Source organism: Cololabis saira, chromosome 13 (genome assembly GCF_033807715.1).
Source record: "Cololabis saira isolate AMF1-May2022 chromosome 13, fColSai1.1, whole genome shotgun sequence".
NCBI lineage: Eukaryota > Metazoa > Chordata > Actinopteri > Beloniformes > Belonidae > Cololabis > Cololabis saira.
The window spans coordinates 35115532-35143169 of NC_084599.1; the positions used below are offsets into that span (position 1 = coordinate 35115532).

At 39.3% G+C, this 27638-nt stretch overlaps 1 protein-coding gene across 3 annotated transcripts; it reads right to left on the minus strand.

Annotated features, from left to right (window-relative positions):
- On the minus strand, positions 1–27638 carry pla2g4ab (phospholipase A2, group IVAb (cytosolic, calcium-dependent)). Of its 3 annotated transcripts, none has more exons than XM_061738759.1 (19): positions 27310–27638; positions 25742–25816; positions 23113–23194; positions 22807–22955; positions 22381–22494; positions 22068–22105; positions 21455–21599; positions 19052–19188; positions 17479–17701; positions 17147–17261; positions 15410–15547; positions 15232–15321; positions 13334–13399; positions 10905–11035; positions 10335–10446; positions 7898–8082; positions 7601–7790; positions 5763–5920; positions 1–2764 (listed from the first exon to the last, which is right to left on the minus strand). In XM_061738759.1, exons 2-19 carry the CDS (start codon positions 25757–25759, stop codon positions 2609–2611), a joined length of 2247 nt encoding a protein of 748 aa, XP_061594743.1. In that variant the 5' UTR covers positions 25760–25816; positions 27310–27638; the 3' UTR covers positions 1–2608. The 3 variants fall into 3 exon arrangements, with proteins under 3 accessions (XP_061594743.1, XP_061594744.1, XP_061594745.1); XM_061738760.1 differs by having other exon boundaries at positions 25742–25838; XM_061738761.1 differs by having other exon boundaries at positions 25742–25854.

Consider the following 27638-nt stretch of genomic DNA (forward strand, 5'->3'; position numbering starts at 1 on the left):
TAAAATATTATTTCTTTATTTACCTAAAAACAAACAATAGATGTACATAATGTTTTGCCAGTTATGATACAGTTAATTGTCACAGGAGGAGTTAATAGACGTGTACATCTCAAAATCCCAAGAACAGACCTTTAATCTTGTAACTTGTAAACATTGTCAAAATACAAAAAATGAAATATGTATTTAAAGAAAAAAATAATAACAACTACAGCTCACTCTGTAAATGCAGCAGTAACCTTAGGAAAAAAGAAAAAAGCCAGAAAGTAAGCTGATTAAGTTGCTAAAACGTTCTCAAAAAATGAGCAATACTTGTTTTTATATTGCAGGTAGAACCCTATAGACTATGTTGAAATTTACACCTTTATTAGTCTTAAAATAAAAACAAAGTCTGTAGTATACTGAGATACATGTGCTGCATATCTCCGCCGCAGCAGCCAGCAGTGACTAATGCCTAACAGTGTGAAAATAACGACAATGTGAAGAGATACGCAGTTCTACTCGTTTCTTCACCAGCTCTCCTTCCAGACATCTAAATTTCAACAAAACAATAAAACTCTAAAATCCCACTTCGCAGACCGCCACCGTTAGCAGATCAAGTAAGTGACCAAAGCGTAAATTTAATGAACACTTGAAGCTTTTAGCAGCATTTTTGTTGTTTGTTTTATATAGAAACAAAAATGTTCCTTTAGACGAGGGAATTAGTCAGAAAAAATTGCCTGTTTCCTTTAGGAGTCAAGATAAAAAGAGCAATACAAGAATAAATACAGTATATCGATAAAATATCAACCTTTGCTCATTAAAATGCCTAAATGGTGTTTTGTGCTTTGTGCAAGATGCTCTGTAACAGCTTGATAAATAAGCAGACGTCTCCAAACAAGAATCCAAGCATCAGTTGAAAAGGTTTTATGATTAAAATGTTGCCTTGGAGGTTAAAAAAAAGCTACAATGGGAGACCTTTAGCTTGGCTTTGTCCCAAAACAAAATTCACTCAGCAACAGCTGTGGGGTTCAGTAACTAATATCGTCATTTTTCATTTTTCTAAAGTAAAACCACCACTTCTGCACTGTCCGCTCTTGTAAAGTTAATGTACAGTCATGAAAAACGCTCTTGACCTTCTCACACAGGTCTACATAATCAAATGAGCTAATGCTTTACCCAAAAACGTCCCACGTTTCTGAAGAATGCGTAAAAGAGAACTACAGACAGCATGAAAAGACAAACAGCAGAAACCGAGCTGAAAACTTTCCATAAAAGGCAGATCAGACAAAACTTCTGATCTTTGTTAGTTCTCGGTTAGTTCCCAAACGAGCACGGATGAAACATGAGATGGGAGTTCTCGGAAGTGTTTCGGAGCGAAATTCCATGACTCCGTGTGTGCAGCCTTTGGGCCCCTACATGTGTAGGTGTAGTGTGTCTCAGATTCCAGGACTGTATCGCTGCAGGTGTAGGTGTAGTGTGTAAAATTCCACTGGGTACCATCGAGAGCCACTAAACGCCGCTGTGACCGGCTCTTGTAACCATATAACCCGCTCCACCCAGCCTCTGCCTCCCCCTGCATTATCTTAGGGGTCAGACTCTGACAGATCGGTTGGCTGGAGGAGGAAACGGCTCAAGGAACGGCCCTGCCATAATAATAAACACACCTTTGTCCTTCGCGCTGAGAAAGCTTATAAAAGGGAAACGGAGAAGAAGCTGGGGCCGTTTCCATGGCATCGAGTTTTGTTTTTCCAAAATGGTGGATTTAATGAGACACTCCCTTCAGGAGGAGCGGGGAGCGCTCCCTCTCCGTAGGTGGGTAAACATCATTCAGATGTTTGAGGTATCCAGAGGGGGTGCACTTGCCATGTTTAGGAGTTACCATCAAACATGACTAAATGTTATGAGCTCCTTATCGCTGTTTCCAAACAGGATTTCGTGTTTAGACAAGCTCTTCCAGGTAGAAAAAAAAAAAAAAAGAACGAAAGGAAAAGTGATTTGCATGGACTGTGGTTTCTTATTAAGTTTAGGCAACAGGCCGGCTCACGAAGAGATAAAGCAGAGGCGAGGCATTTCAGAGGGGGGGGATTCGTAGCACTCGAAAGATAAATTTGCAAAACGACGTGGCTGCACACAAATTTGCTGAAAAGGTGCAAATGCAGCTTTGTTCCAGGGAGCGTGAAAAAATTCAAGAGAGATACGGGATATGGTTTTTTGGGACCGCAGATGACAAGCTGCATGATACCTCAGGGCATGGTGAAGGGGAATGATGAAATTAAATGGAAATAAATGAGGAAATAACATGGAAATAGAGATAATGAGCCAGGGTTGATTTCTCACAACCAGCTTAGACCTGTCCAAGGTCAGTTCAGAGTTGGCGTTTTTTCCAGTACTCACATTCATCCACTTAAAACCAGATGAAAAAAAGCTTCTTAATACAATTCCTTTACAAAATCCCTACATAAAACACTTATAATCCAGAATTTAATTGAAGAAAAAAGAAAAAGAAAACATAATTTAATATCAGATATCAAGATGAGACCACTTTCCGAAGATGAGAAGTTTAAGGCTCGATCGACAACAATCACAGAAAAGTTTGGGGTTAGTCTTCTTATCCAGTCTCAGCTCCGAGCTATTGGTGATCATTTCCGAGGTGAGTGAAGGATTCTGAGCTGCAATCTCTTTTGAGGAACTTCTTTTTGGGGATGGCGAGGGAGAGGGGCCGGGAGCGGCCTGAGGGGTTCTCCTTTCGCGACACAATGCAGTCCTTGATGGCCTCTTTGATAACCTGCAGGGGACAAATGCAGGGATTAAACCCAAAATGCAACTAAAACATACTGCAACATACTGTTGTTGTTAAAAATTATGCTGCATACACGAGCCAACTCTCTAAATACAGTTAATATAAAACATCCCTCGTACAGAGACATGACTGTATTTAAAATCCGTCTGCAGACGGAAAGACAAACCGCTGAACTCTCACTACGATATTAAAAACATGTGTGAGGTTCCTGCTCCGACGACCCTGGAGAATATTTCGCCATAATCACACACACATGTGCTGACACACATGCGCGGCCGCAGCTGGTAATAGCATCGGCTGATACGCGAACGAGTTGGATAAACTTTTTCCACATGTTAGCGGTGAGTGCTGCCCCCGACCTGCTCCAACAGAGCAACGTAAGAACGGGCTTTTGAAACATCTGTAAGCTTCTCATGCACCGACTGAACCTCACAAGTGCACTAATCTCATGTCTGTCGGTAATATCCGCCCACTCGGTCTCCTGGCCCAAGTAGCAGTGACGACACCACTCCTCTGAAATAGTTCACGTTGTCAGAGGTCCAAGTGGGGAAGCTGCTGCAAACCTCATGTATTTGTAAGGATTGCAGTCTTTGCAAAAGTCCATGGGCAGTCAAAATTTCCTCTGATCTGGCGAACCAAACGGGCTCTTTTCCACCAAACCGGTTCCAGGGCTGGTTCTGAGCCAGTGCTGGTTCTGGGCCAGTGTTGAGTTTGGAACCGAGCTTTTTGTTCCCACTGACAAAGAACTCGCTCCAGGCCAGAAAAAGCCCCCCCTACTTGTGTCTAAGACCAGCCGGGCCCCCCGACCCGTACGTACTAGCAGCAAAAGAGTAAAGTTATTCGTTACAAACCTTTAATTGAAAAAATTAACATTAATTATGTTTTTTTGATACATTTCTCTTTGGTTTACCCTGTACTGTGTCACCAATGTATAAAATACACACAAAAAATAATTGCAAGGACATAAAAATATTTCTGAAAAATGTCTCTTTTAATATGAGAGCAACATTTTTTGACATTTTTCCTTTAACAACCTGTCGGAGTAGTAGTATGATTAAATGTTGAATAATGATATAATAATACGTTTTTAAGTTTTTATCCTGATCAATAACTTAGTATTTTAAAATGACCAAAATATATTTCTAAGTGGTTTTATACAGACTTGGATTACTGTATTCCATTAGGTGTGTTATTATGATTTTGTATTTATTTAACATGTGTAAATATAATTTTTACAACTGCATATCCTCAAAGCAGACAAAGTTTCGCGCCCCCCCAGGGGGGGCCCGGACCCCAGGTTGGGAGACACTGAACTAGAGGAAAGAATTGCTTACGTAAGTGGAGGGGGCAGAGTTATTAAGACCAACGGCAATAGCAAGACTGAGAGACGGCAGTGGTCTGAGGAGGAGACAACCTGTCTTTTAGCGATATGGTCCAAGGAGGGAGCTACGCCGACCAAGTCCGTATCAGAGCAAATACATTGCTGTTACTTTAACTTTCGCGCCAATGCAAAGGCAGCAACATAACTGATGTTTGCAGTGACGTAATGACGTGGCTCCCCTCAGCACCCGAGCTGTGGAAAACCAAACTGCAGCCATTTGTTCATCTTCTGCTTAACAGTTATGTGCCAATAAAATGTGCGTGCGATCCAAAGTCACGCTTCATATTTCATAACATAATGATTCGACCTCAACAAACATTGCTACTGATAATTAATGCAAGATTCTTTGGAAGGTGGGCAGATCTTGTGAAATTTTGCCCAGAGCAGGGGTGACAACTCTAACAAATTGATATTGATTTATCTCTTCGGAGATATATTAATTAAAAAAAAAGAAAACCTGCAACCTGGTTTGATAATACAAGGCTTCAGCTGCAGATAGGCACTAAAGTGAAAACTGGCTATCTTTTCAACATCTGGAACAATTCATCTATTTTATAGTTTTGATTTAATTTCAATAAGACACAGCAGTCAGTGTTGTAGCTGTGCCATAATATGACTATGTGGCATATATTCAGTGGTTCAATGATTCAAAACGATGAATACGTGTTACTGAAAATCAGCACGATAATCTTTCTGGGTTTTTTCTCTTCTTTCCAATAAATATTGTCGAGAAGGCATGTCATGAACCCATTTCTAGAAGTTTGGCAGACTCATTTGAGGCCTCAGACTCATTTGAAGTGTTGACCCTGTTGACCCTGATGATCTATATTTTATTTCATGGTTGTTGGTTTTTTTTTCTTCCTTTTTTTGTGGCTACAGTTACCAGTGTAGTTAGCCACGTTTAAAATAAAAGCAACGTAAATACTAGAGTAAGGGAAAATGAAATGTTTAGAATGTTTTATTATTTTATTATTCTCTGCATCCCTCATATAACAAATAAAGTCGAAGACCTGAAATGATAATTTCTGAATCCACCATGAAAATTTTACCTCAAATCTTTGTTTCAGAGATGCTATGCAGAGAATCGTCGTTTGAGTCACTTGCACGCGTTATGTTTGACCGCCACTGTCACGTGTTTTTTTTTGCGTGATGTGCTCGTTACCGCGTGCGGAGCGCCGGGTTCAGTTAACGGTCCAGGGAAGTCGAATTTCTTACAACGTGCCCGGATCCTGGCTCAGCAGGGAAGTGACTCACTGTTAGAAAGTCAGTTTGACCTCACACGCCTGCTACACACAAGTCAGAACGGATCCCATCTGGTTCGAAAACAGCTTTTCAAATCAGAAATTTTTGATATTGCACAACAAAAATGCAAAAATGAAAAACTTCCCGTCTGACAACACTGATTGAAGGTGGAATTACGGCAAACCACTGTTAGAATGAAGTGAGATCACTTCAGTGTAAGGATGAATAACCCTTCAGGGACTTAATGACCCGTGAGACCTACTCCCTTCAACACCGACTGGCGGGATTGACCTTGTGTCTTGCTGTTTCTGGATTGCGGAGATTTCACTTATGGCAGTCTTACAAAATCACCAGACTGACCTCGAGATTGTTGAGGGTGTTGAACTCCATGAGGTCGTGAAGTCGGGTGAACGCCTCGTTGGAGTACTGGAAGTTGAAAGTGGAGAAAGGCGTCTCGGGGTCGTCAAAGATGTCAAAATCTGCCACATCCTTGTCCTTCTCCGTCTCTCTGGGAACGCCTGGAAATAGATTTGCAAATAAGACAAGAAAGTTGAAAAAAAAAAAAAGTTCTGGACCACACCAAGTTAATTTTTTAAATCTAACTTATCCAACAATCATCATCAACCAAATGAGCTCATCCTGTTGCTCCAACATAAGTATATACTTTTGAATAAGTCTTATTTACCAGTTTAGAAAATGAATGTTTGGAGAGACAAAGTTGAATGAACTGCTGAGAAAAAAAGTGGAACTGAACACAGGAACAAGTAAGAATTACTGTGACAAACTTCTCCTTCATGAACCTTAAAGACAGATGCTAACATGTGCTAAATATCCCTTCAAGAAGTGGATCAATGTTTGTTACTTCTTCACAAAGAGCCAGATCCACCACGAGAGCTTTTGGGTAAATACATTTCCTGAGATGCATCTACCGTTCTCGTGAATTTCTTAGTAAATCCATGTGAATGTAATCCAGCTCTAAAGGGGAAGGCTCACGCATCACATTTCATTTCAATGGGTTTAACACTTAATCAGCCTTCTGCAGTTTAAAATCAATGAAAAGACAAATACTTGCATTTCTAATTTTTCTGATTTACTTTATTTAGTACAACGGAGTATTAGGGCCAAACTAAGACAAATAAAAAAAAAAGAAATTACGAGAATAAAGTCATAATATAATGAGAATAAAGTCGTAAAATTATGAGAATAAAGTCATAATGTTGCGAGAATAAAGTCGTAATAGAATAAAGTCGTAATATTATGAGAATAAAGTCGTAACATTACGAGAATAAAGTCGTAATATTACGAGAATAAATTCGTAATATTACGAGAATAAAGTCGTAATTTATGAGAATATAATTTATGAGACCTCTAACAGGAAGAGCAGTCTTCTCCCTCTGTTAAAATGAGGAATATTGAGCATCTTGTGAAGTTATATTTATATATTTATAATATATTTAATATTACGACTTTATTCTCAAAATATTACGACTTTATTCTGGTAATATTATGACTTTATTCTCGTAATTTTACGACTTTATTCTCATATTATTATGACTTTATTCTCATAATTTCCATTTTTTTTGGTCTTAGTTTGGCCCTAATACTCCGTCGTAATTTAGTAATTATGTGACCTCCTGAGGAATTCCCTGCCTTTCCGGAGTGAACTTTAACCTTGAAGCTGACTTTGCTGTTAGCGCAACAGAGAAGTGATGAGAGGAAACCCCGCGTGCAGGAAGGCGTCACGGCAGGAAGAAAATGCAGCAAGCCCATTTAAGGTTTATTTCCCTTAGACTGCATGTGGCCAGATGACCTACAGAACGTAAAGATGCAGCAGTGGAAATCTGCCTGATTTATGTCCTGTTTATACCCAGAGCTTCCCAGCCGGAGCGAGACATCTCTTACCAGCACTCGGTGCCTTCAGGAACTATATTTCACTTGAGCAGATCCCACAGCACCAAACACGCCGTGGCGCAGCTTTTGCATGTACACGCGCTTACAGGCAGCACTTCAAACTAAACCCCCACAGTGATCCCGAACAGATGTTTCCTGGGAGGCGAACTTTTTGGAAACACATGAAGCACTACCAGCTGATGACTGAATGCGTTTGAATTCCAACATGCAAATCCAGGAAAATAAATGCCTCATAAGCCGTAACAGTGAAGCGATTGTGTCACGTCTTTCAACTGGCAGATGCTCACCGGGGGCTTTGAACTGCCGGAAGTTGATGTTGACCAGGACAAAGTGGATGACGGTGGGGCAGTTCTTTTCTCCCTTCCTCGGTTTGAAGACGTAGCACTCCTTCAGGCCCTCGCGGTCAAACACCTTGGGGTCGATCTTGGGGAACGGGAGCTTGTTCATCCTGGCCCATTTTTCTGCCAACAGAAGCTCCTGAGGCCAAAAAACACACACACACAGAGGGAATCTTCCCTTTGATTCCCTGAATACACAAATCATTTCTCGTACCATGTGATGGGAGAAATCATTACGATTCAGACCTTGAACGGCGGACTGGAGTCGCTCGGTCGAGCAGAAAAGTCAAAGGAGATGATGAGGTCGACGCCGCGCTGCGGCCGCAGGATGAGGGGGTAGGGGAGATTGTAGGTCAGGCCGCTGTCCACTACATGGATCTTCTTGCTCTTCACGTCCAGAGGCTCGTAGATGCGATCAAACTCATCCGGATCTGAGAAAGCAACACGTAATCAGACGATTTTCACACCAGAAAGCTTGCTCATTCTGTCTGTATAACGACAAGCCGATGTGTCACACCATTGTCCTTACTGAAAGTCGCAGCGCTTATTATCGCTTATTAAGATCTGTATTTCATGAGAACAGCGGCTGACAGAGTTAGAGGAAATGTGGACGGTTAAACAATGACCTAATTGTCCTCACGGCTTCGCAGGTCCACCAGAGAATTGCTCTACACTACTTTTACTGGTTCTATGTGGACGTAATGAATCATTTGGAAATTACTTTTTATTTCCTCAGATGTTAATGTGGGAAAAAACACGGCCATGAAAATGAGCGCTTATTTTACTCGATAGCAACAACTCAACGTAGTTTTTTTACATATGCAACCATTTGCATCCCACCCAAACATACTTAATTGGAAAGGAAAACATAACAGGCTATATCTTCAATGTCGTCGTTGAAACAAGATGTTACTTACAGGTGACATACTCTCCATGGAAGGAAAATATCAAAAAAAAAAAATGCAAGTGGCTTACTGCAGAATGGAGAAGTGTGATCCTTAATGATAAAAGTGTGTATTTTGTCTGAACCTAGTCAAGCAATTGAAACAATGGTCATGTGCAATCTTGTAAATGACTTGTGCAAATTGCAGTGTGCAGATGCAGGACTGGGGTTAGCGAGGTGCTCCAGTAGGGCTGGGGATCGATTCAAATGTTAAGAATCGATTCGATTCCGATTCTTAAGATTCAGAATCGATTATCAAGATTTGATTTGATCTGATTCGATTCGATTCTAATATTGATTTGGGTTAGTGTTATTAAAACTGTTTTTTGAGCTGTTGCATGAATTATATGATTGTAGTTATGCAAAATATTACTACTAGTATTATATTGAGATTAAACAGCAAGTATTGCAGCTAATGATGCTGTAAGGACCAATCAGCTCCCAGAATGCTGATAGAACTGCTTTCAGAAACATCATGTGGGTCAGAATTACCAAACAGATCCAGGGAGGAAACAGAGACGGATGAAATCGGTTTTATTTTTTCCCACATTCTGTTTTTATTTGTTCCATTTTCGGTCTATTTTCGTTTTTAATTTTTGAGCATTTGGTTCTTAGCATTTTTTGCAAATGTAACCCCAAGACAGTATATAAAGTAATGAAATATAGACAATGTATGCAATTATAACCTAACACTTTAATGTTTTCATACCTTTAAACATATTTAAAGGCAAAAACATGGCACCAGTTATTCTCGTGTCCAACAAAACATTCCTTTTTTGGGGATAAACAAAAAAAATAACCAAAAGTTGTAATGTAATGATGAAAAAAGAAAATACATAAATAAATAAACTAAAAAAAAACAAAAACAAAAAAAAACCCCAAAAATAAAAAAAATCGATCTTTTGACATATGAATCGATTTTTAGGAATTAATATGAGAATCGATTTAGAATTGGGAAATCGATTTTTTCAACACAGGCCTATGCTCCAGTACTCAGAGAGGACCGGCCTCTTGGAGCTCCATCCTCTCTCAACCAGCCGCTTGTGATGTTGATATTAACCGTGGTGGAAGTTTTACAGTGTGTAGGGGTTGGGCTGCCATTTTTTTTTCATTCTAGTTTTCTCTCGTTTAGTTAGGGGTTAAGTAATTATCTTTTGGTTTATTTATTTTTGATTATTTGTTGTTTTGGCCTTGGTCCAACCTGAGCCATTAACTTATTTTAGTCAGTGCTTGTCAAGTTAATACAACATAATTTTTCAAATTGATCTTATCTACTGGCTGTTTGATGTCTGAGGGAGATGGGGGCCCTTTCATGTTAAGTCTCTGTGACCGCTAAACCACAATATAAAGTCACAAAAGAACCTCTCACATGACCCGCATGCCAGCCTCCTCACTGAGACAACAAATGATGATAAAGGGATGTCTAATGCGTTAAAAGGGTTGAAGGGTTCAGACACAGAAAAAAAAAAAATGATACAGGAAATTTACTGAGATCAAATGTAGATCCACATGTGCAAACACACTTTTTTTCATCTACTGTACTGTACTTCTGCATATTTTAGTGACAGTTCAAATACTGACTGGATATAGTTTCTTAAAAGATATCAATGGAGTAATCAAGAAAGAGGAAATAAAATCCCTCAAGCCCAAAATAGGTAAAAAGATCCTGCCCTTTCCTTGTTTTCACTTCCTGTTCAAACTGTTCAGCTGAGTACTGAGACTGAGAATTATCCCGCTTGCCTGTTACAGCATCCACCTCCTCTTCTGGTGGGGGAGCATGGTATGGTAAGTCAGTGAGCGGGGAGAAGGGCATGCTGGTGTTCAGGTTCAGGCCCAGCATGAAGTTATGCACCTGGTGAAATGTTGGAGAGAGGTTTTTAGAGGTATGGAGGATTTTTAGTGCCAAAATTAAATAAATAAATAAATATTAATTAATTAAAATGGAAATGAAATATATCATTCATTAATGAAATTAATGAATTAATTAAAATACAATTCATTTTAAGTAAATTTTGTTTTTATTATTTCAGTATTTAATTAATTAATGACACATTTAATTAATGATTTCGAGTTGCTGCGTGTGAATCATGAAATGTCAAACTGTCAGTTTCACTCACATATTTCATTCCAATTTTAATTAATTAATGACACATTTAATGAATGAATGATATATTTCATTCCCATTTTAATTAATTAATGATGTATTTATTTATTTAATTTTGGCACTAAAAATCCTCCATTTAGAGGAGGGAAGATGCAGCATTATATAACACAGTGTTGAAGTGCAGACTGCGACTCCAGGTACTGTACCTTCCCAGCCCGGCCCTCTCTCGTGTTGAACAAGGAAGATTCACTGAAGAGTGAGGTGAACATCCGTTGAACCCAGCTGGCCTGAGCGGTGCGGTTATAGTCTTCCTCTGCCTCCTGGTTTTCCGTTCCAGCTGAGCACCAAATGCACAAGTTAAAATACAGTCGAATGTAATGACAAGAAATGTAAACACAGTAGTATAACACAACTGTTTTCAGCGATGGGAAAGATAATTGCTGAAATGAGCCATCTGTGAGGAAATCCACCAGCACCCTGGAGTTAGACCGGTTCTGTTTGGTGGAATAGGCCAAAGTTCATCCTGAGTGGCGTGCAGCACTGATCAACATTTGTTTTATTTTTTTTGTCTGCATATATAATAATAGTTACTACCAAGTTGGTAAAAACCTAAGGCATATACAGGACTGTCTCAGAAAATTAGAATATTGTGATAAAGTCCTTTATTTTCTGTAATGCAAAAATGTCATACATTCTGGATTCATTACAAATCAACTGAAATATTGCAAGCCTTTTATTATTTTAATATTGATGATCATGGCTTACAGCTTAAGAAAACTCAAATATCCTATCTCAAAAAATTTGAATATTCTGGGAATCTTAATCTTAAACTGTAAGCCATAATCAGCATTATTAAAATAATAAAAGGCTTGCAATATTTCAGTTGATTTGTAATGAATCCAGAATGTATGACATTTTTGTTTTTTTAATTGCATTACAGAAAATAAAAGACTTTATCACAATATTCTAATTTTCTGAGACAGGTATATGCCTTTTTAATATACTATATATATATATATATATATATATATATATATATATATATATATATATATATATATAATATATATATATATATATATATATATATATATATATATATATATATATATATATATATATATATATATATATATATATATACGTTTATTTTAAATGTTGAGTTGCTATTTATGAATAAGACTGGGAAAACGTCACTTCCAGGTAGGGGTGGGCGATATGACCATATTAGATCGTGAAGGATTACAACGTGAAGACGATCTTTCAAACTGCAGAGATCGTGGGATCGTCTAGGACACATTCTATAAATTGCAGTTATAGGCTGATGCACCGACTCACGAGACGTATCGACGTCGTCAACCTGACCGACACGCTTTCCTGCCTGCGTCCTTGTTTGTGTGTGTAGCGGTAGCGCATGGAGAGCGATGGCTGAAAGCCAAACGGAGTTGGTCGCAAAAAAAAAATTCCACCTCAATTATATGGAATAGGTTTGAATTTTCTGCAAGTGATCGAGCTCAAGCAAATGTAATATGCAAAGTTTGCACGGAAACTATAACACAACGATTCTGTTTAATCCCCTGAAGAGGAAGAACCCCAAGCAGTATTGTGAGAGCCCAAACAGCGAGGGGCCCAGCGGCAACGCAGCTAGCATGAGACCAAAACAGACAACATGAACGGGCATTAGACGAGTCAAGCAAGCGATGGAAAGAGGTAACAGAAGCTGTTACCTTTTATTTCGCAAAGGATATGGTACCGTTAATGACGGTACAAAAATGAGGCGTTCAAATGCCTGTGGTAGGAGCTGCCCAGCCACAAATACTTTAAAAAAAAAAAGATGTATTGGTAAAAATTCAGCCGAAGGTTTAAAGTTAATTCAGCTGTCAGAGTTAAATTAAATCTTTCCCTTTAATGAGCTTGAAGGAAAGATTTTCTAGAAAGTTGGAATACTGAACAGAATGTAGCACTGCTATCCAAGTTTTTAATAACGTGTCGGACAGCTCTATACCCAATTTTAGTAGTCTCTTTAAATTATCACCCTCATACAAGTGTTGTCTGTTTTTATTTTTTCAATTTAAGATGATAAAATTGAAATCGTGATTTTATTTTTTTTAAATCGTGATCGTGATTCGATATTTTAGCCATATCGCCCACCCCTTCTTCCAGGTATACATTTTACTCTGCATCAGAGAGAACAGCTTTAGAGACCTTATCCGTCTTTTTTCATCCGTACGATTTTCCTCATAAACCCAAGTAAAGTTTTCAGATGGAAAATATTATATGTATATAATAATATATAATATATATGTTTGTTTTCAAGAATTCAGCTGTGAAAAAAAGGACGATAAAGATGACTGTTTTTGTAAATAATTAGAAGAGCACTAAAATAGGAGGGGACACTTTGTTGACCAGTGTGTTTTCATGGCGTGACCACAGCACCTGCTCTGATGCAGCTGTGTCAAACCACCAGATGCAAATGGAAAACATTATCACACATTTTTTTAACACATTAAAGCATCAACTTTCACTGAACCGCATCAGCGTGATAAAAAAGGGTTTCTGACAGCGTTTAAGTTGACATATATTATATATACGTATCTGTTGGAACACGGTTCCTGCACAATGAGCCTTGGCTCACCTTTGCGTGGCTCATCGTCGTTGTCAAGGCTGTCTTCTCCGACGATGTGCTGGGGTTTGATGTTCTCTGTAAGAAAAAGTCATTTAAATCCTGTTTCAAAGGAATCTTATCTAATTCTCAGCATCAAAGCTGCTTTTTTCTTTGTTTTGTTGTCAGTTAAGTATTAAGTTATCACATTTTCATCAGCTGTTTATCAATGATGGAAAGCACCTGAGATAATTATACGGTTCCTGAACTGGGCGGAGAGACAGCCTCAGACTTTTGTGCAACACATTGTCAGAGATGAGTAAAGGTCACCACACACAAAAGTATTCACAAAATAAACAACTTGATGAAATGTCAGGAAGCTATCTGTCAACTGCTTCTTTAACATACAAACACACACACACCCAACTGCAGAAGCACACACACACACACACACACACACACACAAGGACACACTGTGTGAAAGTAAATGCTGTCTGCTTTCAAAGGTGTGAGCAAAGTCTAAGATATGATACGCGACAAAAAGATCTGTTATGACTTACTGTCAGCGTCAGTGGAACGTCTTACCGTGGAAGTTAAGTCATCAGCAATTAACAAAAAAAAAAAAAGACGATATCTGCCAAGAAACTACTTAACAAATACAAAAGCTCTCATGACTTAAAGACAGATTTCAAGTTCTTTTGCAGGATTGATTCTAGATGGACTGCAAAAAGCGGCACACTGGTTCAATAATATCTACTATAAACTAACATATATGTGGGAGGGACATTATATAAGTCTGAAATAATCTTCTCAACTAAAAAAAGAAAAAACAAAGAATTGAAACTAACATTTTCACCTTCCTGCTCAACTAAGGATACTTGATGGATATTGAAGTAATCTGATGACTTTTCTCTTTTGATTTGTCTGATTTTACATTTTTGTCTCGAGATCTTACGATGAATAAGGCTGTAAGTTTGTATATCAGCTCAGTCAAAGACAAATCCACTAAAAAGTAGGGATGGGAATCAAGAACAGTTCGTGCAAATTTACCAAACGATTCCCTTTTCGATTCCAGTGGGCACGAATGACGTCACCACGCACGTTGCTACGCAAGTCAATAGTAAAGATAACGCCCGACTGATACGAACCCTCGAAACTCTGGTTACATTTCAGTAAAAAAGACGACAACAGGGCAATTTGCAATATTTCCCAAGTGAGTATTTTGTTAAGGGGAGGCAGCAACGTTAGCGTGTCCTTGGCTAATAATACTGCAGGTAACTAATTAACTAACTAACACTTCCTATCATATTAGCATCATTTGCTTCATTGTTTTCTTTCTTTTCCAAACGAGTATCAATAAAGGAATCGATTAAGAACCGAATCGTTAAGCAGAATCGAAAATGGAATTGGAATCGTAAAAATCTTATCAATTCCCATCCCGACTAAAAAGTAATTTTAGTGTCCAGCATGTTTCTCAGGGTTTTTAAATTTGAAGAAAGAAAAGATTCGAAGACTTTAAAGTGGTGGAAGAAAAGAGAAAAGTGGCGATCTACTATTCCCATCAAGGTTCTTGAATGCATCTTTGTGTTGAGATCACTTTGCTTTGCTTTACTTTACTGGATTAATTAAAGCTATCATCATCAAAGAGCCATTGCTCACATCTTCAGCACATGAACGTTGCAAGGTAAAGCCTAATATGACCCATCACAGGTCGTAGGCATATCGTCACCATAGCAACCCAACTGTCTTTCATCCACAACCAAGCCATGGAAAGTTTTCTACCTCCTGGACTGACCACGGGATAGATATTAGTCCTAATAACAATAAAATCGCTGCTACTGGTAGCTTTGCTTTGCTTACCATGGGAAACCAGCTCAAGTAACAATGTTACGGGTCAAACCAAACCCAAGGAGAGAACAGAGAAGTATTACCTAACTCCTCCTCCATGGTGCTTCCGCCAGCTGTGTCCTTGACTCCCAGCACTCTGTTGAACAGAATCGAGAAGGCACTTCCCCACACACCTAACACACCAAAAAAACACGTTTATCAGCATGTCCGGAGAAGGTCTGGCCCGGTGTTGAGTTCTGTTATTGCAAATGTCGGTCTCACCCATCAGAAAATGGAGAGGGTTCTCTTCGTACTTCTTCACGGCGGTGCCCATGAAGAACTTGCTTCCGAACAAGTCGGGCGTCATGAAGGTGCCGTACTTGGCCATCCCGATCTCGTATGGGCTGAACTCCACCCAGTCTGCAGGTGGACATTTCAATGACATGAAAAGGACTCACTATAACATATCCAGGAATCTTCTGATTACTAGAACTTCAGTGTAAAATACTAGGGAGGTTTTCTCTCAGTGATGCCAGCTAAGAGGTGCTCAGCTGCAACATTAAAGGCTGGAGCTGGTGAACTTATTCGTAATCATAATCACTAAAATGAGTCTCCTGCTTTTAACTCACCACTAGTTACACTAGGAGCAGTGGGCTGCCATTTTTGTGGACCAATTTGGGTTAAGAACCTTGCTTGGGCCTGTAGCACCCTATAATGTAATAATTTCCTGAAAATGTAATAAAATTTGCACTTAACTCATTCGAAAATGTAATAAAACCCAATAATGTAATAAAATATCCTGACTGATATTGTAATAACATTTTTACCAATAATGTAATACCTTATTACGTTATTTATTGGGAATTTATTACATTTTCAGGTGGGTAATTTTTTTTTTCCAAAACTGATAATGTAATACTTGACAAATAATGTAATATATATGTTCATTTTCAGTCCAGAGTTCTACATTTTGTGTTTTAAGTATCTAAGAATGTTATATACGCTGGATTTGAAACACCTGAATGACTATTGGGTTAAATTGCAGACTTTGAGTACCATGTAATGAATTCCCAATAACGTAATAAGGTATTACATTATTGGTAAAAATGTTATTACAATATCCGTCAGGATATTTTATTACATTATTGGTGAAGTTATTACATTATTGGGCTTTATTCCAATTTTTATTGAGTTAAGTGCAAATTTTATTACATTTTCAGGAAATGATTACATTATAAGGTGCTACAGGGCCCAAAGTGGTTCCCCTCAGGTGCTGTCCTGGGAACTGACCCTGCACTGCAGACCCAAGTCCACCCCTGTAACCGCAAGGCTACCACTCCCCTAACGTCAGCGTTGCTAAAATGCTGACTGACAAAATGTATCATTCTTTACATCATGACCATCTTAGTTGAGTAACATTATGGCGCTAAAACAAAAGTCCAGGATTACCAAAGTCATCGGGCCCCGTCCTCCATGAACGTCTTACAAACATTTAATCCATACTTAAGATCTTTGACTATGTTAAAGATAAGAAAAGGAAAAGCTTGGGCTGCAGAAAATTAATATTATTAGTAATTTCATTTCATCTGGAGGCTGTGGGTGTCTGACCTGCACCTCCGATCAGGCTGTTACAGGGCACAAAACACTTCACTTAACCTAAAAACAGCGTATTTAAAGGGATACGTCCAAGATTACTAGAAATATTTCGCAACTAAAGCCTGGTGAGACGTTGCTGTTGAGGCCACACAGCAATGAGGAAGTATTGCATGGCACTAACTCATGAGCTTGTGCACATTATTTTGCTGCTCGATCGAACCAAACCGCTATCTGCAGCCCCTGAACCACCGTTAGATGCCACATCTGTCCTTGTGTCAGCAGCACAGCACTATGAGAGTACCGTATATTTTAGATTTGATCTGGTCATCTGTAACCAATCTTTACACAGGCCGACTTTTTTAACAAAGATTTTAAAAAAAGAGAGAAATGCAACACATTTTAATAAAACAAAAAGGAACATACCTGCAAACATGAGCTCAGAAACATCTGGCTTGACATGCAGACAGGTGAAGAGAGGAAGAGGACTCTGGGCCTGGTTTATTTTATCCTGTATGTCACTTAGCTTAATATGCATCCTCTGTGGGGAGAGAAGACACCTTGAGTCAGAAATTGGCTCACAGCAATCTTCTGACACATTTAGGAGTCAGAAAGAAACGATGGGGAAGAGACGTGACGCAGGAATTACAGCGTGCACAAACTCAATTTCACGTTTATTGTCAGTAAAAAAGAAAAGGGAAGAAAAAGAAAGATGAAGTTGAGAGGAGGAATTAGACGAAGACAAAAGCGGCTCCTACCGCCGGTAGAAGCGTCTCTCCTATGAGCATGCCGAAGATGTCGGTGAAGGTAACCGGCTGCCCGGCGGCCTTCTTGGTCCACAGGGCCTGGATGTAGTTGGTGATGTGCTGGGGCAACAGCAGCCTCAGTGGGTTGCTACTAACTCTCTTCATCAACTCGTTGTTGATGACATCCGGCCCCTTGTTTGGAAAGTCGGGGTGCGAGTAGAGAGTGGACATGTACCTGCAGCGATAAAGAGGAAGGGTAGATGTAGCGTTGTCCACCTCTCAGTCCAAGCGTGAAATGCTGTTAAATCACCTAGTGCCGGCTTAAACAATATCACGCTGCTATTGAAATGATTTATGCAGAAGCTTCAATACTTGAGGACTGAAAAAAGCCAGGAGGTACTTGCTTGGTGGCAACTTCATAGAGAAATGCAGGAAAAGTTGCAGGGACAGGCAACATCAAAGGAGGGACAGACAGAAAGAGAAAGACAGAAATGTAGCTAAGTATATTAAGAAATGACAAAGATGAAGATAAAAAGATTCTTAAAAAGTTAGTTAGTTAGTTAGTTAATATTTATTTCGGTCAATCACAGACATAAAAATCAACAAACAAGATAACACAGGTTTTTCCCTGGTCAACATTGTGATTATTTTGACCAAAAAGGTGTGGGCTTGAAACATAAAGCTTATCTTGCCCACCTTTTAACAGAATAGAATATACAAAAAGAACAAATGAAGTATCATAAGCCTACACAAAATAATAATAATAGTAATAATAACAATAATGACGATGATGATAATAATAATAGTAATATTAATAATAATAGCAATAATAATGATAATAATAATAATGATAGCTCTGAAAACAGAAAGTGAAAAGATGACCGACAAAATTTAGGTTGTCATTTCATCTCATGCATGTGTACATTGTTCTTTGTTTGCTTATTGTGTTTCTATATATGTGTCCATTACCTTTGCTTTGAATAATATCTTGTATGCTTTTATTGAGTTTGCTAGTTTAATGTCGTTGTGTAATGAGTTCCACAGCTTTACTCCTAAAACAGATATGCATCTGCCCTTTGTATTTGTTCTTATTGCTGTTGTGTCAAACATTGCTGTTCCCCTGAGGTCATGTTTGCCCTCTCTTGACTTGAACAGTTCCTGCATGCAGCCCGGAAGTAAATCGTTGTAAGCCTTGTATATAATCACAGTGGTGTTCAGATTAACTATGTCTTGGAATTTAAGTGTATTGTTTTGAATGAAAAATGGGTTTGTTGGTGCAAGATAATCAGCCAAGTTTACAATTCTAATTGCTTTTTTTTGTAAAATATAAATGGGTTGGATTATTGATTTATATGTATTCCCCCACACTTCCACACAAAAGGTAAGGTATGGGAGTAGTAGGGATCTGTATAGTGTTTGTAATGATTTTTTATTTATAATACCTTTCATTTTATATAATATAGCTATTGTTTTAGATAATTTTCTTTTCAAGGTATTAATATATGGCTTCCAAGTGATTACAGACACAGAGGAGTCAAAAGAAAGGCAGGAGATAAAGAGATAGATGAAAGAAAATAAAACAGACCATGTGGATCCCGAGAGACCAGCTACATATGTGGCACAGTCCAAGACCCCGGACTCATAAAGGGCCTTCATGACGCCGGAGAAGCCGACCATGGCACGAAACCCCCCACCTGACCCTGCTATGGCTATCACTGGCACCTGCAAGACAACAGACACACATCATTAGTCATTACAGGAAGAAGAAACGCAGACACATACGCGCTTAATCACACCATTACATAGTAGAGAAGTTGCAATTCTCACAGGCCGGTTCACTCTTACAGCTTTAGTAACTTCCCCCTTGAGGTTCTGCAGCCTGAGAACGCCAGGCGCTGTTGCATCACATCTTTGCTGGATTCTCTCATTTTTGCCTCCAAAATTTTCAAGTATTTCATCATTTTTTTGTTATGCAACGCTGGTTTGTTGAGGGTTCGCATTCGCAGTGCAGGGCGGGAAATGGATATCACGTTCCCCTGCAGCTTCTGCTGCAGTAAAGACAGAACGGGGCCCGGCCGGAGATTACCGCGGGTCCCTGGGGTGTCTGGCCAAAACCACGCTGGCGCAACAAGCAGCTTATGGCCAGGCTCACAGTTTGCTTCCCGGTGTGAAAAATGTCAAAGTGTTTTTCTGATCTAAGAACACAGTTTGTGAAAAGTCAGCAGGTCTGCTGCAAGCCTGATTACAATGCCTAAAGGCAACAGAATTAAATGCTCTGAGCTGTTTTTCTTTGAGCGTTTTTAAAGCCTTCACTAGAGCCATTGATAAGGTGAATGTGTGTTAAAACAAAGAGCAATAGGCATGCATGCTATATCCTTAATTCTTATATACAGCTTTGTGTGGTCGAATATAAACTCAGGCAACAGCTGCACATTATGGGGAAATTAACAGAGAAAATTCACATCAAAGCCTGAACTCTGAATATCTGGACTCCTCAACAAGGTCACGTGCTTCACACCCTGACAAAGGGCAGTGGCATCAATTCAGTGAAAGCTAAGGTATGGCAAGGTTACGAGTCACAGAACTTAACTACAGTATCAATCAACACGTCCAGCAAATACTCATCACAGAAGTTTATGTAGTTTATCTGTGTGGTCAAGAAAATTGGAACTTTTTCAAATGCAGTCTCGCTCACTGCAAAAACTCAAAATCTTACCAGGAATATTTGTCTTATTTCTAGTTAAAATGTCTCATTTTTAGTCAAAAAATCTCATTACACTTAAAACAAGAGTCATCACCAGAAAAATAACTTGTTATTTGACCATTTTCACCTGTTTCAAGTAAATTTTCACTTGAAATAAGTAGAAAAATCTGCCAGTGGGACAACATTTATCTTCTCATTACAAGCAAAAAAAATCTTGTTCCACTGGCAGATTTTTCTACTTATTTTAAGTGAAAATCTACTTGAAACAGGTGAAAATGGTTGTTTTTGAATCTTGTCTTAAATGTAATGAGATTTTTTTTAACTAGAAATAAGACAAATATTCTTGTTAAGATTTTGAGTTTTTGCAGTGTATAATAACTAGTGAAATCGATCATGTTCTGATTTGCATTTGTAGTTATTCTATATGTATTAAGTAATAGAATAATCAATACAAATAGACACAGAGTAATTCCATAAATGAATTTAAAAAACAAACATTTACATTTTCCCTTGAAGCCAAAGTGTGGCGGCTGCCATACCTTGCCATGACAAAGGGGGTGAAAAACACTGCACGGTAGGCAAAAGTGTATGAGTTAAATGTAAAATGATGAGATCCAGGAATGGCCGAGCATTTGAAACAGCAAGGTTAGAATCACAGGGAAAAATCCCTCGCGGCACTGGGTGGCTTAGCTTTTGAAACAGTCATCTCTGAGCGACAGCAGTGGAAGCACGTAGCAGCGTTTTGGTTTTGGTAAGCAGCAGGCCGTCCTGAGTTCGGATCAAGGTCATCATAATGAGAGAAATGTGAATGTAGCAGTTAGATTTCATGAGGCAGATCCCACATTTACACCACAATTGTGATTCTCTTAGTCAACTATGACGATTGCTTTCTTGCAGAGAGACGAAGCTGATAAGGTGCTGGTTTATGCCTCCGCCAAACATGAAACCAAAACTACAATTAACGAGCAACAAATTCTGTGAGATTGCTGTCATTTCCCTTTTTCTAGGCTTCGTGCTGAAGATAATGGCAGTCATGGTGTTTGTGAAGCACTGTGTCTTATGCAACTGTGCAGCTACAATGTGCACAGTGTTAAAAAGATCCAGATTGACTGGGACCAACTTCCACAAGCCCTTTTCACACCAGTTAAATTCATTTTGACTGTTTCAAATTGTCAACTGAAAGAGCCAATGACATCTGCCATGTGAAATTAGCATCACAATTGTAATTAATACACTAATACACTTACAAATATGGCTTATTGCTTCATTTTTTTTTCAACGTACCTCCTCTGGAGAGCTGGGGAGGAAGCGAGGCTTCTCCATGTCTAGCAGCTTCTTAATGCCCAGCATCACTCTCTCGCTGCGAGTTTGTCTGAACTGCTTCTCTTTGCCACACAGAGCGAGGCTGAACCTCAGGTCCAGGTTTGTGCTGCGGACACAGATGACAGGAAAGACCGGCGATAACTCATGCTTGATGTTATCTGCTGAGAGGCACTTGGAGAGTATGATTAGCTGGGGTTCAAAACGCGAGCGATAATGTTTAAGCTAGTCTCCGGGGCAGATAAAATGGTGTGAATCACAGATCTAAAGACAAACTATCAAATCTTTACTGCCTTCTCCGGATGACTAAAAATTACTTCAAGCTCTTTCGACACTTCTCTCTTCTAACCTGTTTGCAATGATAGTATGAAAATGACTATTCATATGCTTTAGACGCCTGAATTATCCTGTTGTTACTGAACCATGCTGCCTCGAAGTTGAATAAGCAGCATTTTAATGCATTTAAAGCCTCTGAAAGATCTGTTCACACAGTTTCTACAGCCTTTCATGCTGCTTTTGTTATATATGCTGCAGTGAAGCTACATCATACTAATTAAATTTGATTTTTAATACATACCAGATCTCCAGCGACATCTCTAAGTATATTTTGGTTGCCTGTCAAAATAAATAATATGCAATTACTTTGCTGCAGCAGACAAACACAAACTCAGCAAACAAAACCCAATCTGGTGAGAAAATGAATTTTTTTGTACATCATTTCTAAATAATTTCTTAACTGTACAGTTCACCAAAAAGCACAAATCCTTTAACGATATTTACTTTTTTATCTTTGCTAAAGACGGGGCTTTTACAAGAATTTAGAGCAAGTTGTTACAAGATTTAACGTAATCATCCCTCGCAACATGTGGATATAATAACAAAAAGTTTACTTTGCCAATGAGGAAGGTTTCCATCTTTGTCTGGCCCACTTTGAGCTTGGTGATGTCGAAGGACGCCGTCCCGAGTGTCTCATCCATCACGTAATTGGCATCCATTAATGTTAACTGATTGGAATAAACAGAAGCCGTTTATGGTTAAACTGACATGGATCTCAGTTTATCTGAACTACAAATGTTTAAAAAAAGTTTTAGCAAAAAGTTAAATAAAAATCAGTGTAAACAGGAGAAAGTTTCAGTTTATCAAATATTTCCTCGGATGACCCCGAGCAACATGAGTCATCGCGGCGCTACCTTCTAGAGGTGATGCAAGCGTGTTACATAATGCCGAGTTAGAGACGGTGAAGTGTGTTTATGTGGATTTATGCCTGACTGCATAAATCCAGTGCTGGATCGGACCCGTCTATCGGATGATCTCACCTCCAGGACATTCTGCTGATTGGGGTCTAATATGAAATGAAAGGTCTCGTCCCATTTTGGGTTGATGTTGTTGTCGATGTGCTTGGTTTTCTTCCTGCTCTCCGGAGCCGTCGGGATGAACAGCTCCACGTATGGATCTGGAGTATCCACTAAAACACACACATATGCTGTGTTACGAAACAGCTGACGTCAAGTCAGAAAAGGAGCCGAAAAATGCATTAATATCACTTTTTTACACAAATGTGAATACAAAAAAAAACAACCTTGGAGGTCAAAAACAATGTAGACAGAAATGTAAAGACTCACGCAGGTCACCCAGCGCTCCTTTGGTGACATTCTCGGCTTTCACCACGGTCACGGTGTATTTGTGAGAGAACTGCTGTTCCACCTGTGACGCAAAGTTTTTTCTGTTCAGTTTCACTGTGAAGCCGACGATGAAAACACAGACAAAAACTCAAGTAGGTTCGCTGTAGATTTGTGCAGTGATGACTAGGAATGGGCAATATTTTACCGTTCACGATATACCGTCAAAAAAATTCCCCACGGTAAGAATTTGTCATCTCACGGTAAAAACGATAAATTCCCGTTGATGACGTTTTTGTGTAAAGCTGATTTATGGTTCTGCGTTAAATCCACGCACAACGTTTGGTAGGAAGGAAGGAAGGAAGGAAGGAAGGAAGGAAGGAAGGAAGGAAGGAAGGAAGGAAGGAAGGAAGGAAGGAAGGAAGGAAGGAAGGAAGGAAGGAAGGAAGGAAGGAAGGAAGGAAGGAAGGAAGGAAATGAGCCAGAAAGAAAGAAAGATATTAGCCTGAAAGAAAGAAATTAGCCAGAAAGAAAGAAAGAAAGAAAGAAAGAAAGAAAGAAAGAAAGAAAGAAAGAAAGAAAGAAAGAAAGAAAGAAAGAAAGAAAGAAAGAAAGAAAGAAAGAAAGAAAGAAAGATTCCCATTGATGACATTTAGAAGCATTTAGTATTCTTTTAGAGCAGTGTTTTGGGGGCTCCAAAGACTGAATGTGGTGATAGATTTATAGTTAAAAAGGTGGAGTTGAATTGGTATTTTTTTAATCGTCATTTTTATCGTTATCGGGATAAATGCCAGAAATTATCGTTTTAATTTTTTTAGTCCATACCGCCCATCCCTAGTGATGACTGAGAAGTCCGGCTCTGACACCCGTCACGCCCCCGCTCTGAAATCCTCGGGTTCAGAGGTCACCTACCAGCTGTGTTTACTCTGTTCTGTCATTATTATTTTCAACTTGCAGAATAAATTGGAAAGCTAAATAAGGTTCATGTTGTACTTCCCAGTTCTGTCCTTTTAAGAGCGCCATATCGGGTTCACCATCTCCTCCCATGGTTTTATTGTCTTCCATTAAACTTTCAGCTTAAAATATCAGAAGGAACCAGTGTGAGAATATCAGTTGACGTTAATGACACTTGATGCACGAGTGAAAGTAAAACCTAAGTGCCAAGCTAGAGTAGAAATACGTTTTTGCTGAGCATGCCAACTGTCGTTTTAAGCTTATGATTCGACTCCAGCCTTGGAGCAAGATAATGCTGAGAGCTAATTTCTCCCCTTGCACTTTGTTCACGTCAAAACTCGCTCTGCCATGGCCTTGCACGAGCCGGACCAGTCATAACAGTTTATCAAATATCCGTCAGGAACGACACAATCAGTGTGCACAGAGGGAGCAGAGATGAGGTGCATCACTCATTTCAGCGTTCCGGTCGGCTCATTCAGCTGTCAGCCTGGACATCCGTCTTGTTGCTGATTACATCCACTGGAATTTCATAATCACCTGAGACATTCCCAACGTTGTTTATCGCAGGTTATCGCTGCTTCTTGATATTAAAAGTTTTGCAGTTTATCAGTTCAAATACATTCATTCCTGGAGGTCATTAACTTGTAATCATCCCTGGCTTCCTCCTTTTCCCGATATTCATCTTTGATTGCTTAGATTAATAGATTAACAGCTTTAGAAATTGCATTTTTGTTTTTTGCCATTGCCAAATTAAAATATAACTGTTCCTAAAGGAAGCAAATAGCTTTATCATACGGCAGCAATGTACCCCTGTCCTAGCTGCGCTGCACTGGCTCCCTGTTGCTTTTAGAATAGATTTAAAAATTGTATTGATTGTTTTTAAAGTTCTTAATGGACTAGACCCCGATTGTCTGACTGAGCTCCTCAATACCATCAAGCCTGTCAGGTCATTGAGATCCTCTAATCAGCTGCTACGGGTCGCCCCCAAAACACGACTGAAGACCAAAGGTGATGAGCGTTTGCGACGCTCCGAGACTCTGGAATTGTTTATGTTATGTTTATGTCATAATTGCTCGGGGGTCATGTTCTGGGTCTCTGGAAAGCGTCTAGAGACAACTTCTGTTGAAATAGACGGTATATAAATAAAATTGAATTGAATTGAATTGAAATAACCTGCTGTTTCATGTTCAATCTGCACGATAACTTGAGGTTTTTAAATCAGCTTTAAAAAAATATTTTTTCTCCCTGGCTTTTGATTAGTTTTAGTTGATTTTGGCAAAATTTTATTTCAAACATATTTTAATTTTTTTGTATTCTTGTATTGTGTACTCATCGTGTTATATTTATTTTATCTTTGTTAATATATGCCTTTTATTCAGCGGTTTTTAACTGTACAGCACTTTGGTCAACTCGGTTGTTTTAAACTGTGCTATATAAATAAAGATTAAGTTGAGTTGAGTTGAGCAATGGTGATGAACATGACCTCAGTGTTGACATATGGATAATACTTTCTTTTTCTTGGGGGGGGCTTTGAAATGATGAGTCACATTCCGTCTTCCGGTGGACATCTGATATTATGAGGCCTTTTGTGGAAAGATCTTTGCCATGATTAAACCCAACTGGAATCTTTCCATGTCTGTCTAGGCTTGACTCTGCATGGTCACCTACGCATACTCACAATTATGTTAGATGCCATTGTGCTGTAGGATGAGTAAATATCCGGAAAGATGTGAACTTGAAGTCAGGGGAACACCTCAGAAGAAAAAAGAAAGAAACTGATGCAGTTAGAGTCTGAAACAAAGAAATGCAAAATGCAGGTTAGACAGTGATACTTTTATTTTCAGTCAAATAAGTAGAAAAAGGATCGATTTTGGACTCAAGTTCTCTGAAGAAGGCGCCGCTTCTTCACAGGATGTGTTACTTAAACCTCAAAACATCTTTTACAAATATCAGTAGTATCAGTAAAGTATTTTGCATTTTGGCAGGGGCAAGGGGAAGTGTGCTCGGCCACACATTTCATGATAAGAAGGCCAAGCTTATAGAAAAAAAATGTGTGTGCATGTGAGTTTTTCTGAATATGACTAAGCAAATATTGTGTTTTACAGCACACACTAGTGCAATACAAGCCTTTGCAGACGATGTGGCAGCAGACGGACTATTCTTAGCAGTTCTGTGTATGATGGCTGGACGCATGAATTTGCATCGTGGATGCGTGGGCATGTGTGTGCGTGCTGGCAATGGCAGGTCACTGTCACTGAGTCTTGTTCTCAGCTGTTCACCAAAGCGTGCAATAACTGCAGGGACCCCGAGCACGTACAGCGTCTGTGTATTCACAGCATCAGTCACGTACTGAGCGACAGGGATCCAGGGTTTTGGAAGTGCCAGTTCACTGCGCTGCCCTGGTTCTGCGGGACACAATAGGCACCATGCAGAGGACTCATTCCTGCGTGTGTGCCAAATGAACACAGACCTCACGGAAACAGTTTTTTTTTTTTTTTCATATGAGGAGATAAACTGTGAAAGAGGCTCACAGTGATGCAAAACACCTGCAGTAAATATGTTGCTGTTTGAAGCCCACAGTAAAATATCCTCATTTGCAAAGCGCGCTCGCACCTGAGGCAGGAAAAGGGAAAGTTGCAGGAAGGAAGGAAGTAGTACTTCTATGATTCCTGTTGCATATTCCACACTTCCTACAGTGAAGAGGCTCTGACGTTCAGCTCCTTGCCGGAATTTTCAATAGACAACTTTTCTATTGTCATCGCAAACAGGTTTTGCCTGATTCTTATGAGATAAACGTCATAACCGTGCAACTTTAAGTCTTAAAAGTTGCTCTAGATCCGGAAAGGAAATAACCTACACATCAAAACGAAAGTTATAGGCTGTATATACATATATATGCAATGATGCAAACAATATAAAACTGTATATCAACATATCTTAGGAAGAAATACTAGTTAACAAGAGAATGACTCCACTCTCTTACGAGTATAGTTATTAGTTACAAGTGTGCCAATGATTGCATTTATTTGTCCTATTCAGAAGTCGGTGTTGACACTGTATTATAGTTTAAATGTCCTTACTGGTTAATGTGCGTTAGTAACAGGGTGTTTTCAGTTTCCTCGTCCTGTCCTATGCGTTGCGTTCAGTGTGAGCTTTGACAAAGACGCTGTCTTAAACATCTGCCCGTTTTCCACTTGACAAAGCACAATTATTGTAAGCAGGATAAAGAATAATGCAGCCACATACCTTTAAGCTCGCTATCAACTCACAAATCCAGTTAAGATTGTCATATTGGTCGATAAAAAGTCGTCACGGCGCTGCAGCAGTGAAGATGGAGGAGGTCCTTCCCGGCGGTGCCAAGTTACGCACACTCGACAACAGTCTGGACTCCCGCGATCCAAGTCTGCAGACGACGGCAAAAGTGACTATATGCTTAACGCAAAGGCACGTAAAACAATCAACTCGGTAGGTAGACAGGATTCGTGGAAATCTCCGAGAAGGAGTCAGGATTTGACTCAGCGCGGAAAACCTGGGATGACTACCGCGCTACACCTCATCAAATGCGCAAGTGCGTA

Excerpts from the sequence above, each read along its gene's own strand:
- pla2g4ab (XM_061738759.1), bottom strand. Across the intron at positions 22,495-22,806 it reads ATCAGCAGAATGTCCTGGAG|TTAACATTAATGGATGCCAA; the intron begins GTGAGATCATCC and ends TATTCCAATCAG. Across the intron at positions 8,083-10,334 it reads GGAGGTGGATGCTGTAACAG|ATCCGGATGAGTTTGATCGC; the intron begins GCAAGCGGGATA and ends TTGCTTTCTCAG.